The sequence below is a fragment of the Takifugu flavidus genome, chromosome 17 (assembly GCF_003711565.1).
Source record: "Takifugu flavidus isolate HTHZ2018 chromosome 17, ASM371156v2, whole genome shotgun sequence".
Lineage (NCBI taxonomy): Eukaryota > Metazoa > Chordata > Actinopteri > Tetraodontiformes > Tetraodontidae > Takifugu > Takifugu flavidus.
In genome coordinates this window covers 11415563-11440828 of record NC_079536.1, presented here as the reverse complement: position 1 = coordinate 11440828, position 25266 = coordinate 11415563, and the positions used below count along the sequence as shown (strand labels likewise).

The 25266-nt window shown below is 50.5% G+C and overlaps 2 protein-coding genes across 3 annotated transcripts in view; one reads left to right on the top strand and one right to left on the bottom strand.

Moving 5' to 3' along the window:
• Positions 1-98: 98 nt before the first annotated feature.
• LOC130513507 (serine/threonine-protein kinase pim-2-like) lies at positions 99-2477 on the bottom strand. Its single transcript, XM_057012291.1, has 3 exons — positions 2179-2477; positions 1790-1970; positions 99-1709 (listed from the first exon to the last, which is right to left on the bottom strand). The coding sequence occupies exons 1-3, from the start codon at positions 2350-2352 to the stop codon at positions 1510-1512; spliced, it is 555 nt and encodes a 184-aa protein (XP_056868271.1). The 5' UTR covers positions 2353-2477; the 3' UTR covers positions 99-1509.
• Positions 2478-6123: 3646 nt separating this feature from the next.
• LOC130513416 (guanine nucleotide exchange factor VAV3) overlaps positions 6124-25266 on the top strand; it is a 42939-nt gene continuing 23796 nt past the window's right edge. Inside the window, exons 1-2 of one of the 2 annotated variants that reach the window (XM_057012141.1) lie at positions 6124-6543; positions 14553-14669. In XM_057012141.1, the coding sequence (XP_056868121.1) occupies positions 6340-6543; positions 14553-14669 (321 nt within the window). In that variant the 5' untranslated portion in view covers positions 6124-6339. The remainder of the gene's footprint in view (positions 6544-14552; positions 14670-25266) is intronic. The other variant, XM_057012142.1, reaches the window with a different exon arrangement.

Here is a 25266-nt window from a genome sequence, read left to right as displayed (position 1 = left end):
GTTATTATTATAGTTTTGTTGGAAAATTAAAGAATATTTCTATAAAGGATACAAAGTGATGAAATAAACCCCAACCAGTGTGTGAAGAGAAAGAAAAATCCAGGTCATCCAAATTTTAACTATTTCTGTTTGACTATTATTAATTTATAGTTATTTAAAATATACTAACTTAACATTTCTTTTCCGGGTTCAGGTTTGTTGGAATGTTAATAATTTTTTTTACATTCAATTTATATATCAGCTGTAACTGCCCTTAAATATGTACATGAGCTTTTATCTTTAAGTAGGAGATACATGAAAGAGTTTCATTTTGAGAAAATCCTTTGCTATTTTTTTTTTTTTTTTGCTGTTTTGGGTCCTGCTTAAAATAACTTTAAGCTATTAGTATATATTTTTTTAAACACAAAACAGTTGTTTTGAGATCAAATGGTTGTGACACTACACAAAGGGCGGACGCACGTGCACGTCACACAACCGGTTTTCAAAGTTCATCTTATTTAACGGAAAGCGGGTTGGATCCACAGGTGACTGACAGGCAACGCAGACAGAGGGGACAAAGAGGACAAGACAGAGACAAAAAACCTCTAGAAACTGACTATTGTTGCTGGAACAAAGAGACAAAGACAACCTGTCACAGAGACACTAAATACACCAGGAGAGGAAAGACAATGGGACACAGGTGCAACGCATTAGGGCGGGGCTGCTGGACTCAGCGCTGCGGACGACACGAAAACCGGAAGTCAAAGAGCAGAGCATAAGTACTTTCAAAATAAAACAGGAAGTAGCAAAAAAGAGAGGTAGGTTAATTTACCACAGAGGAGTTCTGGCAGGTTCTCCAGTGAGATTCCATCATTAAATCTTTAAAGCAATTTTGACCACATTTTCTTGGAAAAGCTGCTGGAAAATGTGGAATTAAAAAAAAATCCTCCAAAGTCTTGGCCTGAATAATCGGTGCGCTAATGATGATAGCAACAATGTTAATAAATGCTATTTACATCCTTTTCCCCAGTAAGTTGTATTAATCTTGGACTCCACGGAGTCACCAAATCTGTTCACGACCTTTACGGGCAGATTTGGGGGGAGGGTTCTGTAGGGGGTTGGGGCTCTGCACAAGGTTCTGTAAATACATTGCAAGGCAGTGGTGCTGCATGTGGTGACAGCTGGGTATCGGTTTTGTTTCTTTAAAGCGTAACAAGGTTTCCGTGGCGTCATTGTCCACGCGGCACCTGCCTCTTTCACCTTAATGTTTTTTGGCACCTTTGAGCTGAGCGTCATACAAACCCAGCAGTTTCACCACCAGCAGCCTGCAGGAACGCAGCTTTGCTCCCATCTTGCAGAAAGAGAATCTTGTAGATCTGAGGAGCCACTGGTGACCCTGCATCTCCTTCAGTGTCATCCGGCTGTCCGGGGATATGGCCAAACACCTTTCCAAAAAATGCCTACAGTCTGGAGAGAAATGGTGGCCTAAAGAGGAGTTGGGAGGGACGGAAACGGTTAGAGATTAAGGCTTCAGACAGCTGTGGAAATGGTGAGTCCTACTTTGGGCAGATCCTCCTTTATCCTCTGTTCTTTCAAGAGAAAAGGAACAGTCTCAAACTTTTCTTTATGGAGCATATCATAAAGGACCACGCCCAGCTGCCACACCGTCATAGGGCCGGCCGTGTATCTACCCCGTAAATTATACTCTGGGGGCACATGCTGGGGTGCTCCTGCAGGTTAGGACACAGGCGAGGCTCATACAGTCAGCAGGTTAATGAGGAAAAATCCAGCCCGAGGGGGAAGGTCTTACCCTGGAAGACGCGATACACCGATCGCTTGGTGTAGAAGCATCCCACACCGAAATCAATCACCCAGATTTGCGGCTCCTCCGAGTTTGTGTTGATCAGGATGTTTTCAAGCTTCAAATCTTGGTGAAAAATGCCCTCATTATCAAAGACTTTAACTTCTTCTATCAACTGTTTCATGATGGCCTGAGAAAGGAGCAAGAAGATCTGGGGGTTGGCGCCTGTTTGACTGTTCACGGCCACTTTTTACAGGCATCTTTCACACCTTTGATACAACCTCTAACCATCTGAATAATGTGATTAACAGCATGGCTGATTTCCTCTCCAACTTTCTATATATAGATCTTTTTTATTTCTTTTTATAGCAGGTTCCAAGAACATTCCAGGAGCTTACTTCAGCCTTGTCTTCCTCCAGGACGTGCTTGCTCTTGCTCCTGCAGTAGCGAAAGAGGTCGGTGCAGTGCACGGGCCTCTCCAGCACCAGGAGCACCTGAAAGAAGAGATGGTACCAGTCCAGCAGCTGCACGTGAGCAGCGGATCCTGCCGTGTCCTGAGGGAGCTTCTGCATGATGGCCACTTCTGTGGGGATTCGGTTTCCATTTCGGTTCTGAGTGAAGCCGACGTTTCCTCTGGGGATGTGTTTGATGGCAACCCGAGGGCAAAAAGTCGTTTTTTTTAAGACTCGACAGTTGATGATTGGACGCGCACGAGTGCAACTGCGCGCACGTGTGGGTGTGGTGGATAAAGAAGAGGGCCTCACAGGGAAATGATCTCTTATGCGGAAGCCGCTAAACACGTTTCCACATCCTCCACAGTCGATGAGGTCTTCCTGGATGTACTTGGAAAAAAGGTCCTCTGAACACAGAAAACACACACACACACACACACACACACACACACACACACATTGTTATCTTACCACAGTTGTGAGGATCCCGAATGTGAAGGATTTAATAATAATCCAAAATATTCTGGGTTATCTGTAACAGGTATCAGGCCAGGCTTCCCGGCTGAGGGTTTGTGACCCGATGACCCCGGCAACGGCCAGACTGCTGTGTTGAGTAGATAAAATGAGTCCCGATAAGCGTCCACCGCTCACGTCTTCTGGCCAACGCTGTCCTCTTTCTTTCAGTCTTGCGTATCACCTTTCCTCTCTTTCTCCTTCGATGATATCGGGCAAACTTCCGTTGAATCTTCCTTGTATTTCTCTCCAAAAGCTCAGGTTCTGAGGGCTCTGTCGTCCTGCAAGGCCTCAGGTGAGCCCCCCTCCTTTTGACAGGATTTAGGGCAGCTATCGTTCTTCACCTCCATCTCTAGCGTCGTACCGCTCTCGCCCTTCATCTCAAGTCCCGTAGCAACGGGCACAATACTCACACAATTTCATGTCAGCGGCTTTCACCCAAGAACATCAGAGATACAGGCGCTCGTTTGGGTCCCGATTACTTTGATTTGTTTAATTAACGAGAATATTACAACTATCCAAGACATTTATGCATTTAATTCATGTGGCCACTTATTTGAATCAGCTGTGCTTCTATCCTTTTAACAGTTTAATGGTTTTTATGCCTTTTGGAGGATCTCCTAATGTCATCTTTTTCATTTTTAAGTATGAAAACGCTCGTTTCAACAAACAGCCGTGCGGATAAAACCGTTCATTCTTATTCCTGCGTTCCAAAATTACATTTTGCTCACATGTTAGACAAATATTGCCCATGTTGCCTTTTTCAAAACAATAAAATAAAAAAAGGATTGAATTGACTGAATTGATGTTTCATTATCGTAGTCCTTGAGGGAAATTAAGATGCAGTTTCATGTTTTTGTACATCCAAGCACATTACATCGCTTTGACCTATGCTTTGATCCTTTCCAGTTCTTTCAAGTTTAAAGGTTAAAAGCATGTTTGTTGTACAGAAGAATGGAAATGCTGCTTCTCCCTCCGTAGTCCTCACAAGTAGAACTAAACATAGCTGAACTGGAAGTTTATTATCTAATCACCGATCAATGTTTGTACCGGTGTTCTTTGTTCACGTGCGCATGATTAACGTGCTTTGACTCCTTTTATAAATTGGTGCATCAAATCAGGTGCTAAATTCTTTTAGGTTCCCCCTTTTGACCTGAAACTGGAATGTTTATCGCTGATATTCCGTCTACATTACAGGTAATTACTCAGAGTTTCCCCTGGTTAACCTGATGGTGGCACTGCAGCCTAGGGCTAAGGATGTCCTAAATTTCACCCCATTTGATCATTTCTTTTATGTTTAAATCAAAGTTTGATTTCATGGGGGAACACGGGCCAACACTGTAGAACATTCATGTCATCATAAATGAAGACAGCAACGTCGGCAAACTTTCAAGAAAAGTCAAAAGGTCACCAAATCAACGTACAGCCTGCGTCACTGCGCTATTTCTTCGAATCGAATCAAACCTTGAGCTGCTGGTTAAGCTTTACTGCAATGAAGTCAGGAGGCCAAACCTTTCAAGGAAGCCTGGAAAGTTATTGTAATTTGGAGTTTTCCAAAAAGTGAATAAGTATAAAGTTACTGAGGTTCCATACGGGCATTTATGATGTAATGTACACATAAAATGTAAAAGTTGAAATCGTTCTGATCTTCCACCGTGCAGGAAGACCCGCCAGGCTCCGCTTAGCCCTGACCTCTCACGGGCATCCCAAGCTATTGATTTTTCTTCCAGCCTCCTAAACCAGCACAATAAGAGCGCTGAAATGATCAATAGCTTTTAGAAAACATGACTAATAGCAGCTGCGGTCGCTTTCCGTGTCACCTCCGCATCGTGGCTGACATTTACGCCACTCATAGTTTCCATGTGTACCGTTATCCTATCGAACCGGCTGAAGCGTTGCGTCACTAGAAGAGAAATAGCGCCATGGAAGGACAAATAAGGTCAAATGGAAGCCTGAATATGAATCTTCGGAGGGCAAACGTGCAGGAAACGGAGAGCATTTGCGGGGAGATAAAGTGTCCTTCACTGGGGGCATGTGAGAGCTGCACAAATAGATCAGCCACTGTCGCCAGATCAAGTGACACAATGAGCTGACTGAGGCTCTATAAATTACAACCTGGCAAAACTGCAGGGAGATATTGATGGTGTGCAGATAATGCAGCAGGGCCTGTCTGGTCAGGGACCGCCGGGCTTTGAGGGGCTTTGATCAGAGCGGAGCCCAGGAGATGCCACTCGGCGACTTGGAAAGTTTTGGCTTCGAATAACAATGTGCACCATGATGGTGTTTACTGTATCACCTTCACCGCAGCGCCGCGCACCCTTGCCTACGTTGTTGGTTTATTAGTCTCCAAGGTCTGATGGTGGCATGGATGTGATGCAAACAGTATCTTCAGGAACATTTAATAGTTGAAACCTGAGAACCATAATCCAAAAAAAGCCATAAATGATGCCCAGAAACTGTCACTGTGAGCATGCGGCGCTAACAGATGCTAACATTGCTTTTGCAGGCTATTGTCGTTGACGCTTTCCTGCAACAAGCCACAAAAGAAATTGCATTTCCCCGAGTTGCTCAACGCAACAGCAGCCCCCCCGTGAGAACTCGTTCTCTCCTCTGCATTAACGAGAAAAGGGCTGATCATGATGTGGCCACGGCCTAGTCCTCCCTCCGGTCTGAGAGGGAAGGCTGAAACAGGAGAAGGGTGCTGAGAGGTGCACCAGCATCCGGCCGTTAGTCACCTCTCCTGTCATGTGTGTTATGCCAGCCGTGGCACGGTGTGATGTGGCCGGCGAGGCGGCTAAATCAACGCTGTCCTCCACAATGCGCACAGATAAAAGACGTTTGTTGGACAAATTTAGTCTGCCGGCAGTGGGAGATGTTTAAGATTATGACTGTGATATCTGTGATGCACATTCAGCCTTTTTTTTATTCTTTATCAGGAGCCCAAAAGGGATGAATTGACACAAAGTGCAAATTATTGTAATGCTGCTGACAGCGAGAAGTCAGACAAGAAGGTTGTAGGAGGCCTGCCTGGTCCAGCTAGACTGTCCTTTCCACGCACTGTCCTTTCACCATTCGCGCACACCAATCACCTTTATCAGTGAGTTCACAGAGAAGTCATTTTAGATGAATCCTGGTGTGGCTCGCTGCCAGTAAGCAGAGCAAACAGTGCTGTGCCAGTCGCCTGTTTCCAAACTGTTTTCTTCACCCTACAGTCGCGAACTGTCCCGTCATATGTTTTATTGTGAATTCATGCAGCACACCGCAAGTGAGACGAGCGGAAGAGGTGAGGAACTGGGTGAGGGGGAGGGAAGAAAGAGACAGCGAGTGTGTGTGCGTGTGAGTAAGGGAGAGAGAGAGAGAGCGAGCGAGAGAGCGAGAGCGCAGTGTGCGCTTCATCCACAGTCGTCTCCAGTACGCAGGACTGTCATCTCCGCGGCTCCGCGGCTCCTCTCCGTCTCTCCACGGTGCTACTCTTCCCTTCCTTTGGTGGATACATCATGGATACCAACTAAAACGCTCGGTCGAGCCGTCAGCAGTGGGACTTGGTTTTATAGCAGACGCCTTCGGTGTTCTCTGAGAGAGGTGACAGTAACGATGGAGTACTGGAAGCAATGCGCGCTGTGGTTAATTAACTGCAAGGTGCTTCCCGCTAACCACCGGGTGACATGGGAGTCCGCGCAGGTATTTGATCTGGCTCAGACCCTCCGGGATGGGGTTCTCCTCTGCCACCTCCTCAACAACCTCCGGCCCCAGACCATAAACCTGAAGGAGATCAACCTCCGACCGCAGATGTCACAGGTAAGAACCGAGAGCAGACGTGTATGTGGAAGTGTGTAGTTGAATGTATGTGGAATGTGTAGTTTCCACTGTTATTTGGCGGTATAGAAGTTTAATATGTCATCATAATCCAACCCACTCACAGAGCCTGCGTTTAGGGAGATGTCAAACAGTAAAAAACCCATAACAAGTACCGCAAACATCTATCTATCTGTCTGTCTGTCTGTCGTCTGTCTGTCTGTCTGTCTGTCTGTCTGTCTGTCTGTCTGTCTGTCTGTCTGTAGGTTGCCACTTTGTGAGAAGTTACCAACGCCAGAGTGAAGGTGTGATCTGTGTATGTTCTATGCAGCAGCTCCACCAGAATGAGGATGGATGGATAGATAGATGGATGGATAGATAGATAAATAGATAGATAGATCACTGGAGAAGTGCGGCCACGTGGGCCCTGTGTGCAGAGCGCCATCTGCTTCGGTAACAGAACAGCATGAGCAGATTAATGTTCGCCTTCGTAGGAGTGAACGTGTGGCTCTGGCTCTGGGACGGGCGCCACGGTCAGGTGGACTCACCTACTGAGCCTGCAGAGCCACAGCGGGACGAGCGGACCCTTTATCTGCTGATGAAGGCCGTGGAGGTTCAGGAGTAGGCTCGTTTCCTGGGTAATAACATCGCAAAGTCGATGTCACAGCTGGACGGTCAATATGAAATGTGCTTATGGCTCTTTTGTGATCTAATTTCTGAGATATTCCGTGTGAGCGCACAGGTGAACTGGACATTTTAAGAAAGCCATAGTGGATGCTAATGTCATCAGGGGCAATAATAATCCACCGTGCACGTATCTGTTTACGCGCAGACTTCGGAGAAAACCGCTCAGCGTGTAAGAGGAGCAGCTGATTGGCCCATTTGCCGTCCGGGTTCCCGATGCAATTGCCGATAAGGAGCATCAATAGGTCAGCGTCGGGCCGCCGTCAGCGGGTGGACGGGGTTATTTATAGGCCCAGTTTGTTTCGTGCATGGATGGCTGGCTAACGCAGTCACTGTTGCGTTTATTCAGAGGTGAATTAGCATTAGCAGGCTTACGCACGGTCCCACAGCACACGTGTGATTTCACGCTTGTGTGAGCTTTTACTACACAAGTGCCGCTCCAGCGCTGACGGCGGGTTACTACGCCGTGTGTGAATCATATCCCGCAGAGGTCAAGTGCCAAAAAAAAAAAATGCTATGATGCAACCAGTGTGAAACGAGTTTCGAGCTAATAAGTTTTGGCTCAGTTTTGCTGCAGATAACTACAGCTGCCACATCACTTCCTGTTCATGTGACCTTTTCTTCCTGCCAGAACAGTCGGACCTCTGCAGAGTTTATGTAAAACTCCTGAAAGACAGGGACCACGTCTGGAAGGTTTAGTGGGTGGATGACAGCGGGTAGCTTCCCCTTTGTAACTGTGTTCATGTCACCCCCCCCCCACCCTTCTCCTTAAAGTCCGATTTACATAAGTGAGGGTGGAGTTGCTTCCTCTTCACCCTGCATAATTCATGGCAGCTACGTTATCATTGGCCAGCCAAAACACACGGGACGCCTCACCGGGGAGATGGAAAGACAAAGGGGGTGCAGGGCCGGGCGCAACAAAGGCCCCGTAGACGCATCTGCGAGGGCGTGGAGCGTCCCGTCCGCCGCGCTTGTGTCAGAGAGACGCTGCGGTCACGCTTCGCTTGGAAAGCTGGAGAGATGCTGAAACATCAGAGGCTGGTTTCTGCTGTAACGTGAGGAACGGCATTATTTTACGCCTTCCCAGTACCACCCCATCAAACACTGCTGTCATGGTTGTGTTTGATGACTCAGTGGAGCCGAAAACACCAAAGCTGACGCAGTGAAACTAGCAGAGGCGCTCAGGATTATGCCAGATCTGCTGCCCATAATTCCAGATCTATTCTTTGGATTTTCTCAGCATGCTAATTGCTAACAGTTGCAGCGGTGGGAGACGCCCCGGCGACCTTTGACACGTTCCCCTTCTACACACAACAGCTGTTTTCCACGAGGCCGGATTATAATCTGAGGGGCCCTGAAGGCGGCGGCGGCGGCGGCGCTCAGACCAGCTGTGAGCTTCAGCGTTTACAGGAAGCCAGGAACTAAAATGAAGGAAGGAAGTGAAACTAAGCAAGCCCTCGATCGGGCTGACACCACAGCGGCGAGACGTCAGAGCCGGTGAGAGGAAAAGTCGTCTCTTCGGAGAAAAAGGCACCTCGCTTCGCTCTTCAAAGACCTCGAGATGTTGCGAGCGGGCGGAAACGAAGCACTCTGAATTGAACGCGGGTCTAAATTTAACAGATGTGAAGTCAGAGAGAGTCTCACAAAGGCCGTTGTCACGTTTCCTGACGGGTGCAGCTTGATTTGACCACATTTGTGAGCTCACGGGTTACTGTCACGCTCCGTACTCTGAACGTACGGTTACCTGATCGAGAGCGAACTCTGTGATGTGGAAGAAGAATCTGGCCTCGCACTGTGAGCACATCTGGCATCAAAGGTGCCCTCAGAATGAACAGAAACAGAGCGTGGGAGAATGAGAGCAGCGCTCAGAGACGGGCTCCATTTTCCGGAGTGCTGGGAAATCCTGATCCGGGCCGACCTCTCGCAGGGCCGCAGGAGGTGAAGAAAGCCTGCAACAGGCACCCGAGTTGTGTAATTAAGTGTCACCAGAGGTGTCGCAAAACGTGTGGCGGTGTCAGCACACGGGCGCTCCCCCCCCGCTTCACGTGCACTCTTAGATAAGGTGTCCCTGGAGCCCTGGAGATGACGCTCCGTCTGCTGGGATCTCCCACATCGTTGTTCTTTGGTGGCGAATCCAGACGCAGCGAGACCACCCGAAGGCAACATTTCAGCTGACGGTGTTGCGTTTGACGGATAAACAAACAAACACGGCCTGTAAACGTCCCAGTAAACACGCAGCTGGGCCTCCAGCGCGTGTCCGCCGGTTGAACCTTTGTCTCCAGAAAGAACTGATGTTTCTTCTCATCCTGGCAAAGCTAATATGAGTTTTAATCACAGTTTATGACGCTCACCCGTCAAGAAGGGCGACCTTTGAACCCTGGCAACAAACAGGAGCTTCCTGGACCGCGAGCGATTGTCCCGTCCAGCTAAACTCCATTGTTGTGCAGGAAGACACGTTTGTATCTTTGCGGCGTACGTTTAGACCTGCTGGCGGACGTCCTCACGCTCCGGGTTGGAGCTCCGGAGCGGCGGACTGTCCTTCAGAATGTCGCCCGTTACTACGGAGCTTTGGTCTTCTGGACGCGTCACAACCTTCAAATGCTTAATTCTTCGTATTTTATGCACGTCTCATCCGCTGTTAATATGCACCGTGTGAACTCCCGACTGTCCTTGAGCGAACGCGGCTGTGGGCGCCGTTTGAGGAGCGGGCGCCGCGCAACTGCGCCGCGTCACGCCGAGGCTCCGCGCGCTCTCGCCACGGTGACGGCTCGCCTCCTCGCCGGCTGTGACGTAGAATGAAACACTTGCACAAGCCCAGATTATGATGCACCTCACTCCCGATCCTCCGCGCACAAAGGGAGCTGACCTTTCCTTTTCCATCACCAAGGTAACAAGGTGCAGGGAGAGCCAATCGGTGAAGGCCTTGCTGTGGCGCACGTTAGAGGAGAGGTCGCATCTATAGGATCGTTATTAGGGGATCGTCAGCGGCGGAGACGCGGAGCTGCGGATGGATCAGTTAAAGCTCCGTAGGTTTGAGGGAACGTCGGCAACAATAGTCGGAGGAGAGTGTGCACGTGTGGCGGTCCATCAGGACACCAAAGAGCCTCACGCACCAGCTGAGGCCGTAGGAGCGCTTCCTTTTTCTTCTTTCTTCTCTCCAGATTGGCTTTCGTTCCTTCTCTTTAAACTCTGTGACTCTGAGTGACTTTGTGGAAATCTGAAATTGCAACATTAAAGACTGAGGAACCAGAAGTGAGCCTCTACAGTCGGAGCACGCGTGCACGTACACCAACGGTCCGGAGCATGGCTTCTCTACGGACACCGTGGACGGCGCTCTTTGCAGATTATTGACCCTGTGTCTTTGTCCTCAGGGGACGTTTGAAGAGGCGCCATCCTCTAAACGATGCGGCGTGCACGTGATGGATGACTGGCTTTGATTTAGGGGAAGGACGGAGCAGGAGACAGACTTTCACGCACTAAATTCCACCATCTTTAATTTACTTACTGTATTTAATCCTTCTTTAAAGGCCAATCACACCCAGATGAGCTAAAACCATATAACCTCTGTTCTGTAGCCAAATGGGTTCATACATTATGCTGTAATTCAATTCCCTTATCTAGTGGGGGGTTGGGGGGGGGGGGGGGGGTGGAGCAGCCGGGACTGTCTGTGGAGGGTCGGGGGGGTTAAAACCAGGATTTAATGGTAAATCGCTTCTGAGACATGTCCTGACGTTGTGGGGGAGGTACAGAGAGGAAGGAGGGGGCGGGACTCGTACCGAGGTCTGTGGAAAGCAGTGGATCGCGCAAAGGCTTTTTCACCATCGCTGTGGCGACACGAGATGTCGTCAGCGCTGATGTTCTGCATCTGGAACACGCGGCTTCTCTGCTCGCTTCGGGTTTTGCACATCAAACGCATGTTATTAGCCATTTAAACGCGACATGACACTCCTAAATGCGCTGACTTCCTAATGCCAGAGAGAAGCGTTTAGCATAATTAGCCAACACGGAATGTTTACATTAGGTAGATTAATCATGCTGAAGATCGCTGCAAACCCAAAATAGCTGTAAGCTGTAAATCAAAGCGGCAGTAAATCACTTTGCAGAGCTGTGATGGGTCCCTACAGAAGTGAGAGAGGAGCCTTGTGGATCTGTGATGAATCACACCTTTCACATCACGCACAAGCCACCAACCTTGTAGCTTTGCTTTGATTTCTTGTTTTAGCTCCTGTATAACAAACAGAATTCAGGGAAAAAAACCCCACACGGCTCCTTGCAAGAGAGGACAGAAGAGATTGATTTTTGTGCGGTTTGGGCGAGCCGAACTCCTGAAAAAACAGGAAGGCCTCTCGGAGGAAACGTGATACGCTCCAGAGGTGATAATGAGGTCATCGTGCTAGCAGGGCACATTCGCAGTCACGGAGCTAGCTGGAAAAAGCGCGTGGAAACACCGTTTCCAGTCCAGTTGTGCGGCGAGGCAGAAGGCAGGGGCTTCACAAGCAGCCCGCTCCAACACTCCCAGACCATGAAAGGAGTGGGGGGGGGGCAGACTTCTGCTCCACCCCCCGATTCCTCGTTACACAGGTGACAGACGGACGTGACCTGGCGGTTTCTGTAGTGATGTGTCATCCTCTGGAAGCGTCCAAGCAGATGTGCGCATGAGGTCATCCTCTCCGGACGCAGCGACGCTGCCAGAATGTGCGCTGCCAAAGGGCGTGCGGGCAGTTTGCTTTTCCCAGTTCATATTGCGCAAGTGTTGATTTTTGCGGCGCTGTTTTCAGAGGCGGCGAGGAGGACGGCGAGCTTTTAAACACCAAAACCAGGCTCTCCAGCCCCTCAGCCGGAGGTTCCTTCATCTGATTGGCCTTATTTGATGCACAGCAAAGGTTTCTGGCTGCAATAAATCCCTGTCAGAGACCAACAACAGCAAGGTTTCACAAAGCTGCACAATCTACAGCAACCATAAAAGGTGCCCGCTTGTTGCTATGGAGCTTTGATGTTCGCTGGGGACGAGATGGCTCTAGTGAACACACACACACACACACACGGAGCCGTGGCTCGTTTAAATCAGCATGTGTGCGTTGGCCCGCGTCCAGGTGTCAGGCCGTGCAGCCGATGTGCACGTTTAGGTGTGAAGCTTGACGGAACCTCGGCCTTTTACAGGCCGTACTTGTTGACACAACTGAGTCGGTGCTGTGCTGCAGCGTAATCTGACCTGAATTCACACACTTCCTCAAAACTGTAAACAGTTGCAGAGATTTTCTTTTTAAAGATGTCTTTAATGAAGGCGGTGGTGTAAACACGGAGAATTACCTCCACTCTCAGGTCTTTCTGACAGTTTGCGCCTCAATAAACCATCGTTTTACACATTTCCTCTTAAGAAAAACCTCGTGTGTGCTTGTTGTACCAGCTAGCTGTTAGCAAACCTTTTTCTGCAAGCATAATGCTCGAGTTCACGCACGTGACAGCAGTCGAGCACATGTTGCACAATGCCTGGAAATAAAATACCGCATTCAGTTTTAGGAATGTGCTGCGTGCATGTCCAGAGAGCGCTGCCAAAACCGACAACACGTTCCACATGTTAGCTGGAAAAGGCTAACCCTGAGAGATGTTCTACGCTAATGAGTTCAGCGTCATATTCCGAATGATAGTAGAACATTACTGTGCGTGTAAACACACACACACACACACACACACACACACACACACACACACGCTTCCTCTTGCTCGAATTAGGCCATTCACTTGCTGAGCCCCAGAGAGCCGCTAATGCAGGAGAGAAGCTGCCAGTGGAACAGTTGCTCTGCACCTCGCGCTGCTTCAGTCTTGTTAAGAAAATTCTCCCTCGAACGCCTTCGGTTCGGCGCCTTCGAAGCCCTTCGACGGAAGGCAGCGCTGCGCCGATCCGCTTCCCTCAGATAATAAGCCCAGGTCCCCGGGGACGCACGGCAGACTCCAGGCAGACAAGATGCGCTTGTCTGACAACAGAAAGTGAAGTGTACAAATGTAAACATTCGATATTACCCGTGCACGCGCTGCACGCGCTGCTTTATGGCGTCCCTCTGATCCGGATCGTTGGCTGGGGGCCCTTCTTTTTTTAATGGAGCCATCTGTGAATGCAGTTGTGGTGAGGAGGTGAAACCATCACAGCCTGAAGCTTCTCCCTGATAATCAGAGTCCACATGAGCACTAATGTGTTTCCTGTAATTATCAACCAGGAACAAGCGTCAGTGGCGTCGACGATGAAGTAAACGTTGACTGATTCCGCCGGGCGCTAATCCGCTCCTCGATAATATACTCATGGCTAAAAAGCTTCTGGACCAGCATCCGTCTGCATGAAGACACATCAGTCATGTGGAATTAACCGCGCGCCACAGCAAATATTCACGTTTTCTCTTTTGTCTGCTGCAAAGGTGTTTTCTCAAATAATCCCCGCCGGTCCGAACCGGGCCGTCGCTATGGCGACAGCGTTGTGCCGGAGCGTCACTTCCTGCCCCCTGTCTGATCCACCAGCTCCCCTTCTGTCCCATCCCACACCGGCTACAGGAAGGCTGATCCACGCAGGCAGAGACCAGGAAGGGACCGGGAAGAGACCAGGAAGTCTGTTTCCAGGCTGTTTCCTGTGTCCCACAGCGACACTGGAAATGAACCAGAGGACACAGACGTGTTTCTATGTTTTCATCTCATGAAACTTACGCCTGTGTCTGATTCGGCTTTTAACTGGTCCGGTGGGGACGGAGGTGACCTCAGTCGGGAGAACAGCTGTATGGAGCGCTTCATTCCATTAGGAATGTTGGGCTTCTTTTCCAACTCCAAAGCAGCTGGACACACATACGCATTAAAGGCTTGTTGGCATTCCGCTGCTCACAGGTGAACGTCTCTAAATCCAGATCTGACCGGTTTTTATTTACGCGCCGCTGCTCAGAGGCACTGCGGCAGGTTGGGCTTTTGCAGACGTGACCCTTTTGTCGGGGTCACCGAATCTGACTTTACCTGCTGGCTGAGAACAGGAATGTCGTGATTCACCTCTGCACACAGGCTCAGATGGACAACACGTGATGGGCTTCCTCCTCCTCCTGTAGAACATCTGACAGGATTCTGTCAGAGCACAACTCCGTAGCTCTAGCCGCTAAACCATCTCCTGAATATGCAACACGCCGCTGGGGTTTTTTTGGGGGGGAAATGCATCATTTTGGTGTAAAGAGACGCCGTCGTCTGTCCTTTAGAGCCGTTGTCCTCCAGGTTCCGGAGCCGCTCGGCTCCATTAGTCAGAGCAGAAAGGCTCTGATGTCACTGCTAATGGGTGAACCTTCTTTGTCTTTCCAACGCAGTTTCTGTGCCTGAAGAACATCCGGACCTTCTTGATGGCGTGCACCGAGGTGTTTGGCATGAGGAAAAGCGAGCTGTTTGAGTCCTTCGACCTTTTCGACGTCAGGGACTTTGGAAAGGTGAGATGCCGCCGCCGCTCTTTGCTGCATTGACGCTAAATTAGCGAAATGTGCTTTGATGTCTTTGATGAGTGTCAGCAAAGTGACTCCGAATCCCAGCAGAGGAACAGCACTCACGGGTTGTCGTGACGACGGCATAGGCAACAAATTGTGCTGACCACCACAGATAGCTCCTCTGTATGACGGGAGGTTTTTAGTCAGCGCCATGACACAGCAACTTTAATCACAGCCTCTCATTAAAGGCAGGAAAGCTCAGGCTTTTACGAGGGTTCAAATCTGGCCTCGGGTCGGTACCTTTGAAACGCTCAGCGGCGGCTCGCGGTGAAAGCGTCTGCGCGTCTTTGACAGCCCTCATGAAGTTCCCAGGAGGTTTAATTAGAACTCACAGGCTCCAGCTGCAAATCATGTCAGCATGAGTCCAGAAGACGCCTCCATACTGATAACGAGTGACCGCAGCTTCGTTCTCTGCTGGATGGCGAGTTGTGATCTTAAACTCCCCTTAGGAGGCAAAAAGGAAAGCGTCCGCTGCGCTCCAAATGGGCTTTTTTTGTTCTCGGCAAATGTAATTAACGTTGAGGGATTAGTTGGTTAACCGTGGGAACATTTTCAATTAGCAAAGGCTTCGACTGGTAAAAGATGTTAACGGCTTATTTAATCAGCAACAGCAGAGAAATACAGGCGCGATGAAGACGGCTGGAGTTCGCCATCGTTTCTGCGGCGCCACAGTTGTTGGAGGTGTAGCTGAAGTTAATGAAGTACCTCCTGATATTAGCTTAGAAATGCTAACATTGACGCGGCTGCTTAAATCACCATGCACTAAAAACAGAACTAGAACAAATATGTTAAGTAAGATTGAAAGATAAGGCTGATTCTGTGGGATCGAGGCTAAGCTAACGATAGCATCCAGGTGCCAACGATAGCATCCGTCAACCCATCAACCTCGCGCCTCTAAAATCAGAGTGATTTACACACGAGAGGGAGCGTTTGGCGTGTTCCATATTTCATGCGTCACATCCCCGATGACAAGATAATTCCAGTCCTGACGATGCTGCGTTTTCCGGCTGCTTCCCTTCGCTAATTTGCGTTTGCTGGAGCGCGACGCTTTGATGACACTCTTGAGTGAATCCCAAAGTTGCCCCGAGTGAATTTCCCATCTCTGAAATTAGACGGCGCCTTCGCTGTCATCCTCGGCAGGCCGGCTCTGCTGAACTTAAATGGAGAGAACGGGGGGGGAACTGACCTACGGATCCGGCTTTTAAAAAATATCTTTAATTATTCCTGAATTAAACATCAAGCCTTGCTGTCTGTGACGTGCTGCTCCTCCTTCATGCATTTTTAAAGCGAAACAACCTTCCAGGCTACAGATTCCTGCGTGTTAATCAGCTCTGAGGGCGCTGACGGGCCGTGCACGCGGCTCCACGCACGTTGTGGACTCAAACGGTGGCTTCGCAGCAGCGAACGGGAGCGACGCTGAGAGCAGCGCAGGAACATCTGCTTGGCACATCTGTCTTGGAGGGTAGTGAGGGCTAGAGGGCAAGACAGAAGCTACGGTAGCACGTGCGCTTCATCCCGATACCAGGGCTCCGTCAGCGGTTTCCAGATGTGCGTCGTAGTGATCTGGTGTTTACTAGTGTGGGGCAGCTGTGGAGAGAGCTAGAATCTTCCTCCCACGTTCAGCAGTTCATTAAGAGTAAATTAGATCAGAATTTCCTCCATTCTTAATGTCTGAGGGGGTTTTAGTGACACGAGCGCCAGCCGTCTGAGTGTCACATGACACTAAATGCTGCCACATCATCTCTGAGAGTGAATGACTAACTGTCTCACTTCTCTTTCACCAGGAGTTCTGGTGTTTAGCATCAGCAAACCAGGAATAAAAGTGCTGAGCGCGGCTCTTCCGTGCGCAGTCACATGCTGGGCGTCGGCCTGGGCGATGATCTCAGCAACTGCGGATTCATCGGTAAAAACGCACCAGTGAATTCCGGTGAAATAGGCTGCCGGCAGGTTTTCAACCTCGCCGTGACGACACATTTGTTGCACACCCACGTGCACAGTAACCTCGGCGCTCTGCCTTCTGTTGGAAATGCTAATTTTCCCCGCTAGCAGCGCGTGCACCTGCCTGTTTGAGCTGAGCTACGGAACGGTCTGAATACGAGCGTGAGGCCCGGCGCCGCCGCGCAGCTGCGTTCAGCTCCCCCGTCTGCAATCAGTCGAGGCTTTGTGGCGGCGGCGTGAGCGGGACGCGCGAAGGCGAAGGAGTGTTTGCGCTAATGTGTGCGCTTGTTTTGAGGAACAGTCCTCCCCGTAAACCCAGTTCAGCGCTGTGTGACTTCGATGGAGCCTTTTTCTTCCGTTGGAAGAGAAATGAGTTTAAAACAACCCAAGCGCAGCGTTCTGATGAGCTGTAATTGGGCCGAAACGACGGGTTCCCGCAGGGCTTAATGGACCTTCACACGCTCCGATGGCGCCGCCGCGATGCCCCCACCTTTATTGGTGGTGAGCAGGAAAGATGGGATGGTTGGAAGAGGATGAAGAGGATCTGTTGATTCTGTGATGGATCCAACCAACCAACGGTTGAAGTGTATCTCGACAACCCCCCTCCCCCCATCGTCCCCCGCTCCTCCCGTGTCCTTCTCCACTTCGCTCTGAGGACCATCTCTCACTTCTGGGGGATGTCGGAGGTGCGCTGTGCTCAATGCTCCAGATCAACACATGGGATGATCCCTATATGCTTATTTGGCTGTGACTGAAAGGTGCTGATGACGTGGACTTCGGAACTTCTCCCTCCCGCTCAGAGCTTCACATTTCCTGTCAGTGAGGAGGAACTAGTGTGTTTCTATTTCTATAAATCCTCTTCCTGCGAGAGGACAACGCCAGCGCTGCAGTGTTGCAATCAGCTGTGGGAAAGTTTGCTAGCAGTTGCTTCGATGCGTCTAACGTGACTCAGAATCACCTCGTCCAGCCCAAACGCCGGCTGCCAGGCGTCCCGCTGAGGTTCTGGACACAGTGGACGCACCTGCTGATAAATGAAGGCTGGGAATGAGATATGGGGGGGTTAGCGGGTCTGAAACAACTCTGAGTCAAGCAACATGTGACCTGGGGTCACGCTGGCTGCGAGACAGCCGATGCTTTGTGATGACCCTCAGAGTTTTGAGCCATCAAGAGTGCAGGTGGGTTGTTTCGGTTCTGCAGGGCCTCAGTAGTCCTGACGGGTTTGTGCTGAATTCCTCCTCCCACCGGTTTTCATCTCAAACCTAAATAACGTGCCAGCGGAGGCAGCGGCGTTCCTGAACGCAGCCTCTTCAGACCGCTGCGGATTAGCAGCCGATGCTGCAGGGGTGAGGAGGAAAATGGCCGTTTCTCCACAAACACAATCAGGAGAGGATCAAGGACACATTTTAAAAGAGAAAACGATAAAGCCGACCTAGTTCCTGCGCACAAATCTCCGGCGTTTTCCGGAGCTCCACTTTGGCTAAAACAATGCGAAGGAATCCGCTGGAGCCGTTCTGTGGATAATTCATGGGCCCTCGTTGACTGACCGCATCACATATCTCATATCAGGCAGCTCCGCTGGAGCGTGAACGCACGCACACGTGCGCGGAGACTCCGACGGCTGCTCAGCCAGAACCAGCCGCCGGGATGGATGGACTCTGATTGTTTAAGGGCGTTGCGGAGAAGCTCCCCAGAGCGCGCTGGGCTCCTTTGGGTTCCCCCTGGGATGTTGCCGCAGTTGTGAGGACATTTGGAGTGTTTGAACGGTGGAACACTAGTCCGCTGCGTGGGTTGGTTTTGAATGTTCAACACATGTTTTTTTAATGCTTTGGTTGTTTGGAAAGACCTGAGCAGCGTTCAACGCCCTGAAAACCATCCAGCAGTTTAAATGGTTTATCCGTAAACGGATTTCCTCTGACGTCAGAGATCCGACTTACCCGATTCGAGGGAAGAGAAACCCACAATCGTGACTATTTGTGTAGGTCCAAAACGCAGTGACCCGCAAATGGAAGACTTTTGCAAGTGTGTGTGGGGTTTGTGTGTGCGTGTAGTCAGACTCACTCCCCCCATCTCCACCCTTGGGAGTGACTCATCAGGAAACAGGAAGTGGAAAGAGCCACCACATGGCTTCTTCTGCACACGTTCGATCATTTAAGTTCAACTCCCACAGAAAGTTCTGCAGCGTACCCGTGCCTCTCACACTCCGGTCCCAGCCGTCACACTGACGTGCCGTGTGTGTGTGTGTGTCTTAATCCTGCGCACATGTGTGTTGACTTCCTCTGATTTCCTGAAGCCGGCCGGCATTGCTCTGTCACAGCGTTTATCAGGCTTCCTGTCACTGGACTCTGGCCACTGAACGTGCACAAGCCCTCCAGAATGTATTTTTGAATGCGAGTGCATGTGTTGTAGCTTCTGGGCTCCTGCGGTAGCTGAAGGGGAGCCTCACGTGGAGGGGGGCCAACATGGCAGGCAGCCCTGTGGAGACGCAATCACAATATCCTGTAGCCCTGCAGAGAGGTTAACAGTACTTGTGAGGACTCTCACTGCGTTGGGGAGTATTGGGGTTACTCGTTTACGGGCCCCTGCTGAGTGCGGGGCCACCCGAGAGACGCCACGGTCACGATTAAAGGCTGAGCAGCTACAGAGGCTCTTCAGACCCCCCCCCTCCCTTCACTGTCCTACTTCCTGGCACACATTTTTCACCTTTTAAAATTGGGATGTTTATTGAAGGCGGCGGCTAAGAGGCGTTTAGAACGACATCGTGCACCTTCTGGAGTTTAAGACGAGAACACGTTTGGTGCCGCTGACTCCTGACGCCTCCGGGGGGGCCCACACCGCAGGCGAGGCTCGCGCCTCTTCCTGCCCCCAGTATTTGCCAGCAGTGGAAACAAGCTCCATGACATGCATGCAGACAGGAAGTCCCTCAGATCCATTTTCAAGCGGGGGGTAGGGGGTGGGGGGGTGTTTCAACAAGGGCGTCCCCGTGACAGGCGTTTAAATGCTTCTCAATCTTTCAGGAGGGGCGGCTGTCATGCAGACGCTGCCTGATTGTCAGCTACACTCACGGCTTCTTCTTTGGGGATGGTGGGGGGGGGTCTATCTCCGGTGGAGGTGGAGTGGGTGGATCTGCTTCCATTCAGAGTGGGGGCGTCCCCAAAGAGCTAATCCCCGTCCTCTGCACCCATAATAGCCTCCGTATGAATGTTACTGAGATGAAGAAGCTGTTTTCTCTCTAACGTCTCACAGGGGAGCGTCGCTTTGTGCCGCATTGCCCAGGAATATTTACGTGTCGTTTGGATAAACAACACGTAAATAAACAGTTTGATTTAATGTAAGGGAGAATAATGAGCTGAATTAGGAAAGAAGTGTCTTAGTCCCACTTAATGAGGCATAACTTGTTCCATTAAGCCTGATTGCTCTGCATAAACACGCTCTATAAAGGAGAACACGGCTAAATTAAGCAGCATATCTGAATCTTGATGATGATGAAGGTGTAAAACAACACGAATCCTTTATCTCCTGCTGCAACTTCACAGGTCTTTCAAGGACCCTTTAAACCTGCATAATTAATCTTGCCCATTATCTCATTTCCAGGAAGTTAAACTGTGTAAATTAGTGAAGTTTTATCTGTCAGATTCCAGCTGATGCTGATATTAGCGTACCTGAAGTGAATTCATAAAATACGTGTAAAGAAGGGCCACGATCATCGAGCGCTGCGTGGAAGAAGGAACAAACACCCGTAAATCCACCATTACGTAAATCAAGCTACTACCGTTGCCTTTAAAAATCAATAAAAACATGAACTTAGTCCTAAAACTGATGACAGGAATCGGCGCTAACACAACATCTTACACCATCGCTGGACTCTGGAGATGAATCCTGACCCAAAATGATGGAGGGTTGGTCAGGTCGCAGGGTGGGAAAATGACCTTTCAGAACGAAACACAAGGTCACGTTTTGCCCTCCTGTTGCTCTAAGGCTGTAACTCCTGTAGCTACGCTACCCTGTTTTATGGAATATTGAATAATTAAAGCAAGGAGAGAGAAAGGCTGTAATGAGACGGCGCACTGCTGCATGACTAACGTGCAGCATCCGCCGGGATTTAAATAGTGCAGATTTAATTGTTCATTAGATCCCTGGCGCTCATCGGGGTATGCTAAATGATGCTAACCCACTTATGCCATATAAATGTGACATGCTGGCCAGATCTGTAGCCTGAAATCCAGCAGCACACACTCAGTCACGGGAAAACACGCGTGCATTTGCTCCTTGAAGCGTTTTGGTTTTTGATCTGCCAACATGATGGTTTCCTCACCCTTCCCTTGTTTGCATCAGAAGGTAGATTGAGTGGGTGGATCCCTCCGCTTTCAGAATCTTAGATCAAGAAATTAAAAAGCAACAATTAAAGCTGGAATTCCAACCCTGCGCCTAAATGCCGCAGCTTCCCAATCGCCAGCCTCCTTTATTTTGTCCTGCGGTGGGTTTCTGCCCCCTGGGTTTGCCTGACGAGGCTCCAGTCAGCAGTGAAACGCCTCTGACGTGTGAACCGCAGTCATCGCCACGGCCGCTCCAGCCTTTATTCAGCTAACAGGCTCGTGAACCAGCCTCCGGAGCCTCTGTCCGAGCTGCCGGGACTCCCTGTGCGTCTCCGGGCCGGTCGATGGAGCTTTGTTTGATGAGAAAAGCAGCGCAGCGTCTCCTCGCTGATCCTGCTGATTGCTGTGCAGCGTCGGATGGCTCCTGCTTTTCTACTCTCCCCGCAGCTAAAGCACATTCCCGAATTTCCAGGCTTTCCTCTTCATTTAATGGCTGCAGTGAGAACCGGGCCAGACTCAGGAAGTCTTCACGCTGTAACTCATCCCGTAAATGTTGCTTCTCGTAACGATCCGGCTGCTCGGATTTACGGCCAGCGAATATTATCTCCAAAGGCACAAACAGGAGAGGACGGCTGCCGGTGTCACGTTCCCAGATGTCAAATCAAAGCGTCTCGCCTCCGTTGCTGGTGGGGCTGAGGTCTTTGAAGAATACAGCATTTTTAACGCTCCCGGAGTTGGTATCTTCGAAGGAGTGACCTTTGACCCCTTTGCTGAGTTCCAGTGTTTCCATAAATCTGGGAATCCCGAGGTTTTGCGAGGCCTCGCTGAGAGACAAACACCAGCCTCCTGAAGATCAAAGCCTCCACCGAGGCAAGAAAATAGAGAGACGGTCCCGCTGAGGGTCCGTGTGGACGTGTGCTGCTGGAGTTACGGTGCTGGGAGACGCTAAAATCGGCCCCAGAGGAAGTGAAACCAACATCTTGGCTCCTTCCCTTCCAGCGAGTTTGTGTTTTAGCCGAAAATGGCCCCCGTTGCGCTTTTCCCCCCGTCAGGTTTGGGCCATCCTCCGCCAGCTAACGACTGCGTTGCCATGGAGATGCGCCGAGACAATGGTGGATGGAGGAGGTTCTGATCCACAGATGTTAGCAGCAGGTAGCACGTAGCAGGTAGCGCTGGGAACTCTGGGAGCTCTGGGAACTCTAGGAGCTCTGGGAACTCTGGGAGCTCTGGGAACTCTGGGAGCTCTGGGAGCTCTGGGACTCTGGGAGCTCTGGGAGCTCTGGGAGCTCTGGGAACTCTGGGAGCTCTGGGATACCTCATCCAGGAGGATCTGTGAGAGGAGGATCCTCTCGAATGATCAGCGGTTGATCTCAAGGAGTCGCTCTGCTCCCTTTTAAGACTTCCTCCAAATGTTTCTCTGGATCCTCACGACGTTACAGGTCGGATTGAAGGTCTTCAGGTTTAGTTTTAGGTTACGTATAAGGTTAGTGGGGGTCTAGGGGAGGTCCTGGGGGCTTGAACACATACAGGGCCTGTGTGTGTGTGTGTGTGTGTGTGTGTGAGAGAGAGAGAAACTACACCGATGTGCTATAACTGTCTCCAATACTTCCTGGGTGTGATGCCGAGGTGATGATATGATTCACCCAGACAGCAAAGTTACCTTTGACCTTCCTCAGGATGAGAGCAGGCAGAGAGGCGAAGCATCGCACAAACAAAGCTGACAGGAAGGAATAATGAGGAATAATGGAATCACCACCGCTCTCAACTGTCATCTCGGTACTTTTTTAGGAGTTAAACTCAGCCTGAGAATCCTGCCCAGGCCCAGTCGGCCCGCTTCTTCTGGAAGCAGCGGCAGCGCTGGACCACAGGAGCGACGCAGGAAATGAGAGAAGCAATGATGTTGAGAAAAGGCAGACGGGTGTCGCATCCTAATCAGCCCCCAGTCTCTCTCCCCAAACAGGCTAATTGTGTATTATGGTGGCTAATGAGCCGTGGCAGAGACTTCCAAACATGAATGAGCCAATCAGGCGGTTACTGGCTACCGTTTATGTGGATTACCCCCCCCCACCCCCCTCCGCCCCCGCCCCACGAGCGTGTGTGTTAATCAGTCTCACCGCACACGTGCACGCACTCCAGCCCCGCAATGCTTCCCTCCACTGTTCCCTGAATCTCCACGTGTTTTCCTGTGAACCGGCGAGAAAGTGTCTCAGCCGCGTTTGCTGACTCGCTTCTGGTCGATGGATCGAACGGTGGGTTCGACGTCACAATAAGGGATCTTGTTGTTTGGTGGGAAACTGTGGAAAATGTGCATTCTGTTTTTTTCCAGGGAAGCTTTTGGCAGCCGCTTTCAGAGAGTCATCTTCTAAATGATGCTAATATGAGCGCGCTAACTAAACTGCTCCCCACCGCATGCTTCGTTATTTGACACTCTTTAACGTCGCCATCGGACCTTGTAAAAACAAACAAACAAAGCCAAAGCATCAGACACGAAACTTTCACAGTCGGCGTGAGGAAGTGAACCAAAGTGAGACAGTGGAGAGGGGAAGAGCTGCGATCTTTGAAAGAACCAGTGTGGGAGAATCTGGTTGTGCTGGTCTCAGCTGATGCTAACGCCGTCTGAAAGCGGCGCCACCTGCCGCGCCGGCGCTCCTCCGCCAGCCGAACGCCACGGCCCTGAAGCGAACAGCTGGTCCCTGGTCAGCCTCAGCTGGCCTTCAGAACAGCACAAATGTTGATATTCTTGCTGGCTGATTACAGCAAAACGGTTTTACAGTGAGAAGCGGCCGCTGGCGGGCGGGTGTTGCGCAACGTTTACACGTCTTTGTCAAACTTTGTTGCTAAGAGGCGCCGGCGATCCCGAATGATTCCGTCTGATCTCTGATGAACGTGATTTATGAGCAAAGTCCTTGATTTTACCAACCAATCAGAGCAAAGAATAGCCCCACGTCTCTTACAGTATGCAGTTAGCCTTTGTTGCCATGGTGATTCGGGCAGGAACGATGTCAGGCTTCAGACAGCAGCCGAGTGAACTTGTGGCGTTTTTTGTACATTTTTCTGAGGATTGTGCCGGAAAACAAAAAGGTCACCGTGCGCGCGCGACCCCGGCAACCGTGAACAGGAAGCAGGAGTCCGGCGTTGCCCTGGAAACCAGCGTGCGGACAGAAAGCTCGGTGACCAACGCCATTTCTATATTTATCCAAAGATCAACCATCTGGAGGGAGATCAAAGAAGAGATAAAAGCAAACGAGCCACGGAGAGGAGGAAGAGTGAAGTGCAGGAAATTGGGCCATGGCGCTCCGTGTTGCCGCCAGCGGAGCTGCTGGCGCGTTCCGCCTCTAACAGCGGCCGCTTCCTTCAGCCTCTGTGATGTCAGCGATCACCTCCACTGACCCCTGATCGGCCCCTCGTCAGGGACCTCCTGACAGCCCACAGACGCGCTTGCGTCGGTTGCAACACTTGAGGAGCGGCAGTGGTCGTTTCTGAGCTCTTCCGCTGAAAACGAGGCGTCTCGGAACGTTGGAACAGTCATTTTCCGTCGCCGGGCTGTTCTAAGATGAGTTACGAGCGCCCGAGTCCTCGGGAAGTCGCCGGTTTTGTCCGCGGGTGATTCCTGAGCGAGGCCACAACAGGTAACCTGGCGGGACGTGTCGCCTCTGTCGCTGGACCCTAAATTATGGCCCAAAAACACAGAAACACACACACACACACACACGGACTTAATTATACATCAGCATGAAAATGCGTCCCATTATCAGTTCTGGTCTGCTACAACTTGTAGCTTAAAGGATTTTTTTGTCCTTCTGTGATTCCGTTCACTTGAAGCCTGGTTGTGTGATCACTATTGATCTGAGGGCAAACGTGTGTGTGTGTGTGTGTGTGTGTGTGTGTGTGTGTGTGTGTGTGTGTGTGTGTGTGACGCCAGTAGAAGGCAATCACATGTAGATTGTGACACATCGCAGCCTCCCGCACCACGAGGGTCAAGGGCGGCGAAGGACGTGATCGGTGATGTGACACATGTCATACCAACGGTCATCACGTTACCATGCCGACACACATGACCGCACAATCGTTACTGTTTGGATCACGTGGTTGCGTGGGAACATCGATTAGTACGTGACACGCGTGACCCGTCATGAATCGGTGAAACAGCAAGTTAACGCGAGCACAAAGGCACGTTTTACACGCCGGCTGTAAGCGGAATGTAAAGTTTGTTTCCATAAATGTAAAAAAGAATGTGGTTGAATGCTGCCCCCTGGCGTCCACGCCCGGAACTGCACCGTCCCCAGCGTCCC